This window comes from Pelmatolapia mariae, linkage group LG17 (genome assembly GCF_036321145.2).
Source record: "Pelmatolapia mariae isolate MD_Pm_ZW linkage group LG17, Pm_UMD_F_2, whole genome shotgun sequence".
Lineage (NCBI taxonomy): Eukaryota > Metazoa > Chordata > Actinopteri > Cichliformes > Cichlidae > Pelmatolapia > Pelmatolapia mariae.
In genome coordinates, this window is record NC_086242.1 from 10,384,563 (window position 1) to 10,399,111 (window position 14,549).

General features: G+C 40.5%; 1 protein-coding gene across 4 annotated transcripts in view; it reads left to right on the top strand.

Annotated features, from left to right (window-relative positions):
* The window catches only part of LOC134646652 (protein PHTF2-like), a 60,654-nt gene that overhangs the window by 36,253 nt on the left and 9,852 nt on the right, over positions 1-14,549 (top strand). For 3 of the 4 annotated variants that reach the window (XM_063500513.1, XM_063500515.1, XM_063500514.1), the window contains 8 exons: positions 2,424-2,493; positions 2,992-3,150; positions 5,584-5,749; positions 7,056-7,217; positions 8,197-8,425; positions 8,508-8,654; positions 8,753-8,909; positions 13,764-13,831. In XM_063500513.1, the coding sequence (XP_063356583.1) occupies positions 2,424-2,493; positions 2,992-3,150; positions 5,584-5,749; positions 7,056-7,217; positions 8,197-8,425; positions 8,508-8,654; positions 8,753-8,909; positions 13,764-13,831 (1,158 nt within the window). The remainder of the gene's footprint in view (positions 1-2,423; positions 2,494-2,991; positions 3,151-5,583; positions 5,750-7,055; positions 7,218-8,196; positions 8,426-8,507; positions 8,655-8,752; positions 8,910-13,763; positions 13,832-14,549) is intronic. The other variant, XM_063500516.1, reaches the window with a different exon arrangement.

Genomic DNA, 14,549 nt, shown 5'->3' on the forward strand with positions numbered 1-14,549 from the left:
TGTTCATACACAATAAAACATCAGATACAGGAGCTGAAATTGTTTTTTTTAAAACAATGTAAACTCCTTATTAACAAAATAAAATTAGGATTAGAAAGACTTTACTTCTCAGTTGGGGTTGGTTATTAAACTTAACCAAACCTAGCGTGAGTTTGTTAATAGTAGAAATGTCTGGAGAAGAACCCAAACTGCCCCCTGCTGTGCAGTCAGGAAACTGCAATATACTGTTTGAGGGTTAAAAACAACTTGAAATACAGCCAAGCATCAGTAACAAAAGAACAGATGAAAAGCAGTGAGACAAGTGGTGATTACTGAATGCAAAGAGTGTTTGTAAATGTTAGATTTAAATAAACCTTTGCTTCTGTGACTGACTGTGAAATATGTACAAAACAATGTTTAGCTCGTGAAGATAAAAGGCTTTTCACAGCATGGAGATAAGTGAGCTGAGGTCAGGCGAGATGCTCGTGAAGGACTTTACTGCTGCAGTAAATCTGCTGCCAAGAGAAAATGATTGATCAACTTCTTTTAGCCGCTCAGACACAGCCAGACTCTATCTGCATCTACACTACTCTCTTACACACACGCGCGCGCACACACACTATATTAGCTTGTAAATTGTGCTATTTAAAGATAAGAGCCTTCACCGAGGCTCCATATCAGACCATTCGCTGATAACAGAACTTGATTGGCTGCTATGTAAATATTAGCATGAGCTGAGCAGATTCAGGTGCACCGCTTTATGTGGTATTTCACAGTACTCTTGGATATGTCTCACATTGAAATGTGCAGAATTTGAAGGGACTTAAGGACAGTACTAGTGTTGATAGAAAACCAGGTTTCAGACTAAAAATTGTACTCTCAGAAAGCCCAAACTTAGATCCAGCTGCAAGTATAGACGAGGAATACATTCAATATGAAGGCAAAGTGATTACCTGTGATTTCCGAACTGCATGAACATGGTTATATAAAGACCTACGAACACCATACCTCCCTTATTTTTAAACTTACGGGCTTTTTCTAGCAGCATGTCTGGATCATGGGAAGGAGCTGCCAGAAAACTGAGACTCCACAAAAGTGGAAAAAGATGCAGGAATTTGGTGACTGACTAAAAATAGGTTTAATGTTTCAGCAGTAATTATGATGTAGAGTAATCGGAGCTTCTGTGGCAGTCTTCTTAAAATGTTTCCAGAGATTTTGCGATGTACACAATCTAGCCCTGAAAAACCAAACAGATGAGTGCTTGCCAGGAAAGATGGAAAAGGATACAGTAATCTAGAGACTCACTAGAGTTAAGTGGAAACGTGCAAGAGTATTCAAGAAATGAAGAACCTGTCTCCAAACATGTTGCCAGACACCTTTTCTGTGAACAGGCTGATTCTTCCCAGGAAATCGGAGCCTCAGTGCCACCTCAGACAGGCCTGAGGATATTTCATAAACTTGTTGAGTCCCAAGTTTGCAAAACTACAAGCCTCAACTTTCCTAAAGACCATGACAGAAATGCAATTATTGGTCCTGTGAGATGAGTGGCTTTCCATGAAATTAGTCAGAACTGCTGCAGTAAAGCCATAAGGTGCCCAACGGTGAACCAAGAAAAAGGCCGTGCACACGTATACACAGCACCGTGACCTCGGCTGTGTTTGTAGATCATAATAATTTAATCCAAACTATTGTCAGGCTGCTTACACACTAATTCAGGCATTGTACTTAATCTCTATCTTTCTCACACACGCACGCACACACACACACTCACACGCACACAGGGAGCTTTGAGCTGTGTTAATTTGCTGCCTCTGTGACAGAAAGGTCATACAAGAGATTCATGTGAATTTTATAATTTATAGTTGCTCATAATGTTTTGGTACAGTTTGTTATCTGAGCTAACAGATAACACACAAAAACACAGACACACACACACACACACACACAAATGGAGTGTATGCATCATAGGAGGATGTGACAGTCTGGCACAGGAAGTTGGCATGCCACAGGGGAGCGTTATTCCCAGGGTCATAAACTGAACAAAGCAGCGTATTTAACTACAGCAGTCAAAATGAGTAAGAGCTATTGCACAGTTTGTAATGACAGGGCTGGCTTCAAGGTCTAAGAGGGTATATTCATCAAAAAAAAACTTCACCACAGCACAAGAATCAAAATAAACATTAAAGTGTAGATGCAGTTTTCCACGAATTAACTGATTCTTGTAAATGTAAATCTGCTTGATGTGTGTAGATGCATAAACTCTAGAGTAGAAGCCGTAGCTGTGTGAGTGCACGGTGTGCCTCGTCAAACACTGACCACACGTGTGTTTATGAAGGCATAAAGTGCACGAGCAGCGTGTATCCCTGTGTGAGTATTTGCATATTAATGATGTCTCTTTGAGTCTTTGTGTGGCGCTCACTCTGTGTCTCTGTCTCCCCCTGCAGGGCTTGAGGAACAAGCCAAAGAAGACGGGACACGTTAAACCAGATCTCATCGATGTGGACTTGGTTAGAGGTGAGGGGGTAAAAAACGGGGGCTTTCTGCTTAAGGAAAATCCGATAGACCCACTGCAACATTTCCACATGTGCATAAAAGACACACATGTGAACATGAGATGGGCAGCATGGCCGTGCCAACCTCCCGTCGCTGTTAATCCCCGCTCTTTCTTTCTGCCTCGATCCATCCGTCTCATATTCATCACATTTTCAATTATTCATCAGAAGAGTCAGTTTAATCCCCCTTGGTTAGGGACATAATCAAGACAGAAACGCAGGCAGGGAGAAGATAAACGGATTCGGGTGAGGGGGGGGATCTGGTGAGATAAAAAAGATAGATGAGGAGGGAGAGGGAGCCTAAAAAGGAAGAAGCGAAGATTAAAAGATTAGCTGAGCTCTAATGTGACTCCTGGATGTATTAACTGATGTGCTTTTCTGCTCACAGCAGAGTCATTTGCTTTAATTAGCTCTCATTAAACTTAAAAGTGTGTGTGTGTTTCTGTTTTCTTATCCTCAGGGTCTGCGTTTGCCAAGGCCAAACCTGAGAGTCCATGGACGTCACTGACCCGGAAGGGCATCGTTCGAGTCGTCTTCTTCCCGTTTTTTTACAGATGGTGGATCCAGGTCACCTCCAGGGCCATTTTCTTCTTACTGCTGGCACTCTATCTGCTGCAAGGTTGGTGTGAGAGTGTGTTTCTTTTTTTTTCTTTTCTCACAACCCACAATCTTGTTGCTCTCAGTGGAGTGGAAATGCAACTCCCAAGTAAACTGTGGGATGAGTTGTTTGTTTAGTAAGATGTCAGAGTGAACACTCTCAGCATCTGTAGTGGGTGTACAAATAAATAAATCCTGATTATTTGTTGAGTGAGTGACCTATTGCTTTTTCTTTATCTCCTGTCATATATTTGCTCTTTACATTTAGATTTGATCATATTAAACGTGACCAAACTTTCAAAGAATGGGGTTAGTGTATGTACAATAATCCTGATTTTTATTCTTGGGTATGCACAACATCAGAGGAGATGTCCCCTTATATGGTCATCTTATGTATCAGTCGCACAGACTTAGACTCCCCCCTGGCAACCTGCTGTTACTAGAGAAAATTCTCCAATTGATTTGCAAGTGGTTGCCAGCTGTCAGTCACAAAGAGGGTGCTGCACAAAAACCTCATGATTACTTTGGTCTAGCAGATTGTTGCGCTTTGGTCAGTTCTGCGGCTCCTGATCTGCTGTGTTGCAACATTGATGTCGCAGCTGGGTTGAAGCCACGCATGTATGATTGTATTGGTTTTTAGAGATTCTGGGACAGAGGCTCAGAGATATGCAGATATAGAGAGGGAGAAGTTGCAATAGTTTGCAGAGCGTTTTTCCACAAGTCTCATGTTTTCAAAGTCTTTGCCTCTAGTTTTGACTTCTTCTCTTCCTATATCAGCACTTACGTGAGGGGTATTGTCTGAGTGGTGACACCTATGGTTCAGGAGAATAGGCACAAACATTTCTTGCCATGAACAGAGAAGCCCCAGCTCTCTGTTATTGAAAACCTGTGAAGGGCTGCCAATCAGAAGAAAGTGGTTTTAAAGTGGGAGGAGCTAAAACAGTTTGTTTTGGAGGATGAACCGCGGCCTCTTATAAGACACAAATGTTCTGAACTGTGAATCATGCAATGGTACTCCAGCAGACTCCCAGAATAAAAACATGGAGCTGACTATAAGGGTAATTCATTCCTCTTCTTTAATCTTCAGTTTAAAACGAGGTTCACAAACTGCTTGAACAGCTGCCAAAGCGCTTCTAAAATAATGTTTTTCCTAAAATGCACAGACTTCTATAAGAAGCACCTCCAGGTTACACCCACAGATGCACACGCTCACTCGCTCTTTCTGCACAAACACTTTCACAAGCACTGAACCACCACCTACATCACGTTGACCTTTTCTACCCTGAAGAAAACACTGTTGTTTTTCATCTCTCCCTCCACCCTTCCTGCCGACCTCGTCTACACACCACATAAAACACCACACTCCTTCTTGCTGACACTACAATGAAAATAACTTGAAGTGTCAAGTGATTTTTTTTTTAAATTGTTGAGCATACACTGGGGGGAAAAAAGAAAAGAAAAAGACAAGCAGAGAAGCAACAAATAAAATAGTAACATGGAGGGATGGGATGGAGATAAGTTGGCCAATCCAGGGGAAGATATTAAAACTCATCAGTTCTTTTTGCATGTTTGAGTTGGCGTGTTTTTCTGTTGCAAAACATTAACATTAGAGGAGCTTTTGCTCACTTGAGTCATATTCAGACTGTTTTTCTACTCATTTGTTGAACTTATAAATTAAAAAAAGCTGTATGTAATGTGTAGACCTGCAGTTTTGTCTTCAAGCTAGGGCTGTTCATATAACGATATATATATCGGATGACGATATAAAAACATCTATCGTTTCATTTTACACTATCGTTTGTTTCGTGATGTCGCAAAATAAACTGTTTACGGCAATATTTTTTCATCGTTTTGATGGTCACTGTAGTGGCTACGGACAGACAAGCGACTGTTTTTATGCGTTGTCGTTAGCAACAACGACGGTAAAACCATCGCGTGTCCGCTTGTTTATTTTCCACAAACCTTTCACAATAAAGCTCAAGATCCTGTTGAGACTTTTCAAAATAAACTGAATCACGTGAAAGAGTATGCAGAGTATTTACGGATGAGAAGCAAAAAAAGAGCCGTCAGGTGCTAAAAAATAAACCTTAGACTCAAACGTTAGAACAAGCTTTTCCCCGCAGCATGCCGTGTAATAAATACTCACAAAGAAAACGGCGGCCGTTACAACTTATGTCTAAAAATGTATAGTGTCATGCATCGTTAAAACACTCGACTCCAGGTACACGACGCCCAGCTGGAAACACTTCACGCAAGTCGAGCTGCCCGAGATTCACAGAATTTACAGGAAATGTTAAATTCTTGTGATTTATATCGTTATCGGGACGATAGATGTCTTATATCGGGATATGAGATTTTGGTCATATCGCACAGCCCTACTTCAAGCTGCTACTGTTACTTTAATTTAATGTCTGTTTCTGCTCTAATGAATTCTGTTTGTTCATATTTCTCACAGTCGCTGCAGCATTCCTGTATGTGACCATCCCGCAGCCTCATGGGATACCGGCCACCGAGGTCTTTGAAGCCATCTTGCTCATGTTGCTGCTGGGCACCGTCCACTGTCAGATTGTCTCCACCAGGACCCCGAAACCTGCCTCCAGCAGTGGGGGGAAGAGACGCAGGTAAGGAAGGGAGAAGGGCTGAGAAGTATTGCTGAGTGAAAGCTTTTAGGAAGACTAGATGGGGAGGAGGTGAAGGCATCACATGAGATAAAGCCCTTCAGGGACAAAAGAGAGAGTCAGGAAGAGATAAAGAGGAAGATGTGAAATAACAAAGGCAGTATTTAGTTGATATACAAACCACGAGATACCAAAAGAGTGATGGAAAGAAAAATGAATGAAAACCTCTTTTGTTGCTGGGGTGTATCTGACCTCAGTTAATGTCAAGTATAAAACACTCAAATCTTTACTAAAAAACACCTTGGATGAATGTGCTGTCACTTCTTAAAGATGAAATGAGCTCTGTGTGTGTGTGAGAAAGTAGAGTAGTTTGCTTACTGCTGCTGTGTTTTGTAGTGTTTAGATTTGCAGTCTGTGAGTTTCCCTTTGTGTTTTTTTTTTTTGGTTCAAGGCTTTTTGGTGTGTGGCTGCTTTTCTGGCTCACAGTAACGTAAAGACAATTTTCAGACTCCTGGGAAGAAAATTGGACCATGCCACTGTTTTGGAAAGGTTTTCTGGGGATACAAAAATAGTGTGCCTCAATACTGAATCAATCTTTGTTCTCTGTCACCTTAAGGTTAAGTCTGAAAATCACAAGGAGTACAATCACATTTGATCAAAGAGAAGTTTGTTTGTGTGACCTTTCTCTCTTTTCCTTATCCTACCTTTGGAGACATGTCATATCAATTGACAGCAGCAAAATATTTAACTTTTTTTTTTCTTTTTTTTAACCCAGTGATCATCATAATGAACTCTTTGCTTTTAAATTTTGAGAAGAAGCTCTGTCCTGCACCTCTCCTGTGTGTCCTATTTTAAAATACTGATAATCAAATTGAATAACGTTCTTGATAATCATTTTTTTATGTTAATATCCTGCAAAAGTAAACACAGAATTTCAGTTTATCACATTCACAACCCAAAGAACACGAGTGAAATTGGAAGCATCCTAATCCTTATTTTATCATCTTTTTGTTTTGATGCTATTATATTTAAATTTTAGCTTGTAATATTTCATGAATCTACTTCTGCAGAGTAACAGCCTAGATGATGATTTTGGGAGAATTTGCCTTTGATCTGTTTCAGCCTGTGTGTCCAGCGGGTGCCGGCTGAGTCACAGCACCTTTTTTTGAGTTTAGCTTCCTGTGTTGGTTGAAGCGTATCATCAGTGTTACGATGAAGGTGCAGCCAGACTCCCGGTGGACACACGGCTGTGGTGTCAGGAGTCTCCAGGTCCGCTCTAAGTGTCTCTCCACTTTTTTCCAAACCGAAGGAAGTTGAGGAAGGCATCTCAGATGGAGGTGCATAGGGAAGGCGACGGGTCTAGCACTACCGATAACACACAGGAGGGGGCGCCACACTCCCACTCAGCCAGCACCACATACAGCCTGGGCGCTTTCTTCCAAGATTTCTGGCATGATATCTGTAAAGCTGGGTGTGTATTTTCATTTTCCATCTTCCTACAATGAGATGATGAACATAGGCAGGGCTGGGCTACAGTTTGAATCCATTAATTTGCAAAGAGATCTCTGAATTTCAAACGTTGGGTTTTTTGAAAACAAAAACCCAGCCTTGCCTCAGAGCCTAACCTGGGCTTCTTTAGCTGCAACATCATAACCTAACATTTATTTAGGAAGGGATGGAGAACACCGTCCCCCTCATTGGTCAACTAAACAGGCAAGCTTGGTGCTGAAATGTAAAGTCAGTTCTGCAGTTTAACGCCTGTGTAAATTCTGCTTCCTGTAGTGCCAGATCTTTCACTTATTTATGAGGTGCAGGTGGATTTTGCAGCTAAATTTTATGCCAGTAATTTGCTGATAAAGCTATGTTTAAAAGAAGCATTGGGGCAAGAGGTGTGCATGTATGTGGTGATTAAAGCCCTAACCCCCATGCTTCTACTTGAACAAGCTTTCAGCAGACTCCAACAGTGTGGAACATTTTGAGATCCAAGTAGCTCTTTATTTGGGAAATCCATCCACTGATTATCTGCCACACTCACTTTAGCTCCAAAACACTCTTTCTTCTATCTGATCCAGGCTCTTTTATTCCAAAAATAGTTTTAAAAAAATCTCTTGTAATGAGTATCAGAAAGCAGTATCACCAACTGTACTATAATTTACTACAGATAAAACGTTGTATTTTACAATGCAGGTATCTTACTCGATGTTGACTTAGCTGCCATTACAAGCGTTTATTTTGTGTGAATGTTCCACATTGCTGTGTTGAATGCATCCTGTTGTGAGTTTGTTATTGCATGTCTAATTTTCTAACTGTAATTATTTACTAGTTTAAAATAATCACAGCCCTGCCACTTCTCTGCTTATCTAAATATGTCTGTTTCTGCACTTCCCCCCCCCATCGACCTCCGGTCTGGTTTTCTTTCTGTTCTTCCTCTCCTTCGCTTCCTACCAAAGGTCCAAGAAGTCCAAGCTTTCCATCGATAAATCCACAGAAACGGACAACGGCTACGTGTCGCTGGACGGCCGCGTGACCAATCGCAGTAGCGAGGAGGGGCTCCAGCTCCACGAGCAGCGATGCGATTTGTTAAATAGGGCTGACGAGGCGTGCTGGAACCCGCACACGCAGCCTGCACACGGTCACGCTACCCGCAACAATGGACTGCTGCTGGCTGGCGGTAATAAGGTAACCTATCAGGGTTCATTATTTCAATATTTTAACCCTAATATTGTCCTGGATTTGACTCTCATGTCACTTTGTTTTTAAGGAGCCGGCGTCGGATGAGGCTTCCAGTGAGGAGGACCCTGAAGCGTCCTACAGCGCCCTCCGCAGGGGAGTGGAAAGAATGAACAGTGACTGTGCACTCCGAAATCGCAAGAATACGCACCACTATAAGAAACACTACACTGTGGAGGTTAGCATGGACACATTAACTCCTTCACAGGAAGCTCATTCATTCATTTATACTGGACAAATTCAAACAAATGACAGTCATTTTCTCCTTTCTGTCAGGATGTCCCCAAGTCTGGTACCAGCTGCAGCTCCAGATGTTCAAGTCTGAGGACTCAGGATTCAGAGAGTACTCGACATGAGTCTGAGACCGAGGACCTGATGTGGGAGGACTTTCTGCACTGCACTGAGTGCCGATCGTCCTGCACGTCAGAGACAGGTGAGAGGAAGATGTAGAAATCATCTGCTGGGTACTAAAATCATTTAAACTCAGACGCATACCTGGGTTCATATGGGTGCTCGAAACCCTTGAAAATGCTTGAATCTTAATATTGTCTTTTCGAGGTTTGAAAAGTGCTTGAATTTCAAATGTGGTGCTTAAACGTGCTTGAAACTGTATTTCATTCACCACAAATAACTATGTGACTGAATTGTTTCTTATCAGATGGAGAAATGAAATGAGTCACAAAGTGTAAAAGCAAAATTTCTCCACCTGCGCTGCCTTACCTCTGCATATCAGCCTGTTTCAATGTGTGACCCCGCCCCTCCCCCCGAACAGTCGGGATGAGTGCACGAACTGGAGGTTGCTGTTTGTGGACACAAAGAATAGACACTTTTTTGTGTTACCGAAGTTCCCTGGCTTTCATTCAAAATCTGTTTATTGTGAGCACCTACACATTAAACAACTTAAACATTATAATGGCTTCTAGCTCACACTGAGGCCTGTGGGGCACTATCAGCCACTGAGACAACAGACAAATTTAAGTGTTTTAATATATGAATATTTCGTACTTTACGGCTGCCTGTTTATTTAAGAGAGGTGAAAAATACATCACAATTTTACATAATTATATCACAGATGACAGACTAGATAAATAGATTTTAGTTCGGTGCTTGTGCATGCTTAAAGTGTTATATGCTGATTTGAACTGAGTGTGTCATCTGTTCACAGCCTCTCCCAGTCAGTGCTGTTCTCCATGCCTTTCTTACTGTACATGGTGTTATTAGCACAAAGACTTTAAAGGTGATCATTTAGGACTTAACAATAGTTCAGACAGCAATGTAGTCAAACATCTCACAGTTAGTTTTACTTTAACCTGTTAGACCCTCAGGGGTTTTCTGAGCTTTCAGCTTGAAAATGAAATGACCAAAATAAATGGAGCATTTCTCTCCAATTACAAACTCTGTGTAAACAGTCTTGGTAACAAAATACAGCTAACACTTGTGAGATGTCATCAGAGGTGTAAATATTACTGCAGATGCTACTATGTCAAAGTTACTGTGACTCAAGCATAGAAAAATTGGATTAATTCCCCTCACCTAATTTTTAAAAGTGTTTTATAGCATATAACACTTTTAAAAATATGCTTTGGTTCATATTTAACTCCAGAAAATCATAAATCAAAATATGGATATTACCGGTCCACAGATTCATGGTGACGTAACTGCTCTTTTAACTGTTTGGTGTCTAGTAGAAATGGTTTATATGAGATTTAGCTGAGATTCAGAGGTTTCTGTGGGTACTGCTCATGTCAGCACTTATATTTCTGACCTCTTGTTATAACTGATTAAATGTGATCTCCTCCCTTTGGCCCCCATTTTTGGTGGCATGGGTGCAAATGATCAGGCATGACATTCTCATTATAAGTCAGATAAGATACTGCAAATAATTATTTCTGCATTTGTGCGATTTGAAATGAATTGAAAATGTGTATGCAATGACACCGTTTTAAAGATTTGGCCTAAATAGTGAATAAGCCTAAACATGATGACCTAACTAGTGACACCGTGTCACCTGTGACACACACACACGCACGCACGTATGACTTTGCCGGTTCCAGCTGAAACAATTTCAGTGTTTCAAACCATGTTCCAGGGTTTTTAGTTCACCATTTATGAGGTTTCAAGAAGAAAATAAAAGACAGATCTGAATGTTTGAAAATGTTTTGGAAAAATTCTGTAAAGATTAGACGAAAAATACTCAAAGGATAAATTCAATTGGTTTATTTTGTTAGATAAGTTGAAAAAAAAAAGTTAAACAAGCAAGTCAATAAAGAAAAAGTTAACAAGTAAATAAAGAAACAAGGTAAAATGAGGTAACAACGAAAAGTTAACAAGTAAATAAAGAAACAAGGTAAAACAAGGTAACAACGAAAAGTTAAATAAGTAAATAAAGAAACAAAGTAGAAGAGAGAAAACCCCAACAATCCCCTCTGAGCAAGCACTTGGCGACAGTGGGGAGGAAAAACTGCCTTTAAACTTGGCAGAAACCTCCGGCAGAACCAGGCTCAGGAGGGGAGAGTCAACTGCCAGGACTGGTTGGGGGGGTGAACAGAGGTGGAGCAAGACGAGGCTGCATCAGGTGAGGAAGCAGTAGCGTCCCTCCTCCGAAACAAGCGGAACCATTTCGTCTTCTTTTTCATGGACTTTTCCACGAGCGCTTTTTTCTCCAGGATGAGGTTTCTGAGCTCATCGATTGTTTCTGCGTTTTGCTTCTCAAGTTTCTGGCATCTTTGTTCCACCTCTTCTGATGTTGCTTGTTTTTCTTCAAGCTTGTCTTTGAGTTGTTTGGATGCCGCCTCCTGTATCAGCTTGTCCTTGTGCATGTCTGCATTTCTCTGTTCTACTTCTTTGTGCAGGTCTTCTAACTGCTCATTTCTTCCCTGGACTTCTTGGAGCGTGCGCTGCAGGTCTTCATGTATTTTGTCTTGTTGTTGTTTTTGCGCTTGCATTTCAGTGTTTTCCCGCTTCAAGTTATTGAATTCCAACAATATCCCCTTAATGAGCTCCGAGTTGTTTCTAGCCATTTGATCGATCCTTTTCTGCATCTGTGAGCATCGTTTCTCCAGTTTTTCATTTTCTCCTTCCAGCTCACTTGTTTTGTCCTTCAGTTCATTACAAAACTCCTGCAGTTTTAGATTTTTAGACTCAAAGTCCTGGACAATATGTTTTCCTTCCTTCAGTCTTTCTTGCTGTTGCTCTTTCTCTTGAAGGAGGTCTTTATTTTGGCGCAGTGTTTGATCCAAGCTCACTTTCAGCATTCTGTATTTTTCCTGCATGCCTTTGAGTTCGTGCTGAGTGTCTCTTTGCTTTCTGTCCTGGTCTTCCTTCTGTTGGAGGATTTCTTTATTTTTTTCTACAGCTTGATCGAACTGTCTTTGGAGCAGCTGATTCCTTTGGTCCATGTTTTGGAGTTCCCATTGTGTCTCATCAATCGTCGCTTTCCTGTCTTGAAGCTGGTTGGTCATTTCTTTTAGTTCTGCGCTCTTTTGCTTGTTTTCCTTAATGAGGAACACAATCTGCTCTCGGGCTTGTCCAAACTTGATTCCCCAGCCCTCATTAATAAGTTTTATGTCAGGCTGGCGCTGTTGTCTTTCTTCCAGGACTTTGTTTTGTGCTTCCATTAGTCTACACTTCTCTTCCAGTTGAAGTTTCTCTTCTTCAATTTGTTGAATTTTTTTCTGGAGATGGTAGTTTTCCTTCCTACTGTCCTGTAATGCTTTTTGGAAGGATAAGACGCCATTTGGGGAAATTGGCCGGCCACGCCAGGAAGGAGAGGCGGCGTAATCTTTTTGACTTGGTTTGTGTTTTCTTGAAAACATGTTGGAGTTCGTATACGATGACTCTGAAGAGTTTCCAAATGTTTCTGCGGTGAACGTTTTAAAGGCTGCAAACACAAATGCTGCGAAGAAACGAACTAAATATTGCTGTTTCTCACCCCTATTTAAGGGAAAACTTCAAAGGATTTAAGATTCTTAAGATCTCCTTGTGACATCATCACTCCGTAAGCCAATGAGATTGTCACAAGGCATTTTGGAATGGGGTATTTTTTTTTTAAACACTTTTCAAACTTAACTTAAATTTCAGTGTTTCTTAGTTTTAGACTACTTGGTTAGTCCAGTCAATTAAGAAATTAATTGTCACAAACATCCCTAATATTATATAACAGAAAACAAGACAGGTTTTTTTCTACGTAATAGAGCTATAATAAATGTTGTTTTTTTTTATTATTATCCTACTTTTTATAAAAGGGAACATTATTTAAAGAATATGTATTTAATTAAAAAACTATTCATCTAAAGGGTATAACAACAAGGGTGAGCTTTCTGCTCGAAAATGAAATGACCAAAATAAATGGAGTATTTCTCTCCAATTACAAACTCTGTGTAAACCGTCTTGGTCACAAAATAAAGCTAACACTTGTGAGATGTCAGCAGAGGTGTAAATATTACTGCAGATGTTACTATGTCAAAGTTACTGTGACTCAAACATAGAAACATTTGATTTTTTTATTTCCTTCACCTAATTTTTAAAAGTGTTTTATAGCATATAACACCTTTTAAAAATATGCTTTGGTTCACATGTAAATCATATATCAAAATATGGATATTACCTGTGACACTACTCATGTCGGCACTTATATTTCTGATCTTTGTGTTATAACCGTTTAAACGTGATCTCCTCCATTTAGCCCCCATTTTTCTGGGCGTGGGTGTTTAACTAGTTAAAAAGAAACAAACATCTGTCTCCTATTTTTGTGTCACACAGGAAATAAGCATCAGTATCTGATGAGAAGACTTATTAATTTGCCCTTGCTGTGTTACTATTGTGGCGTTTGGTGAAGTTTTCTTGTTTTGTGGGGTTGTTTTTTTTTGGGGGGGGGGGTTTAAGTGGAAATGAATATCTCTAATAAGTTGATTTGTTTACATTTGCGCATCTTAATTTTTAAGAGAAATGTGTTTTTTGGGTTTGTACACTATATGCATATAAGGCAACCATTTCCTTTTTCAGTGTTTTTGTGTGGTTCATTTTTCTGTTTTAACAAAAGGGGAACAAAGAACATTTAAGTCGACCTGAGATGATTTGTTTTAATTTTTACATGGTCTTGCTGAGGTGATGCAAAGGGAATCATGCATTCTTTTTTTTTTTTTGGTAATGTGCTGTAAAAGCATGAAAATGGACCTTGAAAGTGCTTAAAAAGTGCTTGAATTTGACTCTGAAAAATGCGTATGAACCCTGGCATACCTTCCAATGACTGCATGTAAATAAGCACTATCGCTGCTCTTCCTCACAGAGGGAGAAGGAGGAGGAACGCCTGTGTGTCCGGCCAAGAAGGAATACAGAGACGACCCTTTCCATCAGGTCTGTAAACACTCTCACACTTAGAGTTTGAGGATTTGTTGATTAAAGTACTTAAAACTTGAGTAACCAAACTTTTTCAATGACTGAGGGAGGTTATTTATACTCTGTTGTATTTCACACAGGAATAGAGGAATCTTGCTACTCTGTCTCTTAGCTATTCTTTAGACCAAATCATTACAATATCACGATTAGAAGAAAACAGTGAGCCAAGACGTGTATAACAGTTATGACAAATTCATGGGAGGAAACGTCACATAACTATATGTCACTAGGATGACTTGAAGTTTAACAGGAATTTTGGTCACCCTACTTTTACCTCCACTTTTAGCAGTAATAGAGCAGAGTAGTTTCACTAAATAGAGTAGAGAAAGTGAAGGTAGAGGATTTAAACAACTAGAGTCAATCATCCAAGACATTGGATGGTGCACAAAAGAGGAGAAGACGTTGGGTGGAGACGAGTGTCAGGGGTGATTTCTGACAAAAGGATGGCAGCAAGAGTGAAGGGGAAGGTTTACAAGGTGGTAGTGAGACCTGAGTACGATTATACAGGATTATATGAGAGGGATGCTCAGGCTGAGCAGTTTGGAGATGTGCAGAGGAGAGAGAGAGGATGTCGAATATGGAGCTGTCACACAGAAGGGATAGAGAAGGAGATGCTTTGTGGACATGGTGAAAGAGGACATACAGAGGAGGATAATAGGGATGGGGTGGGATGATC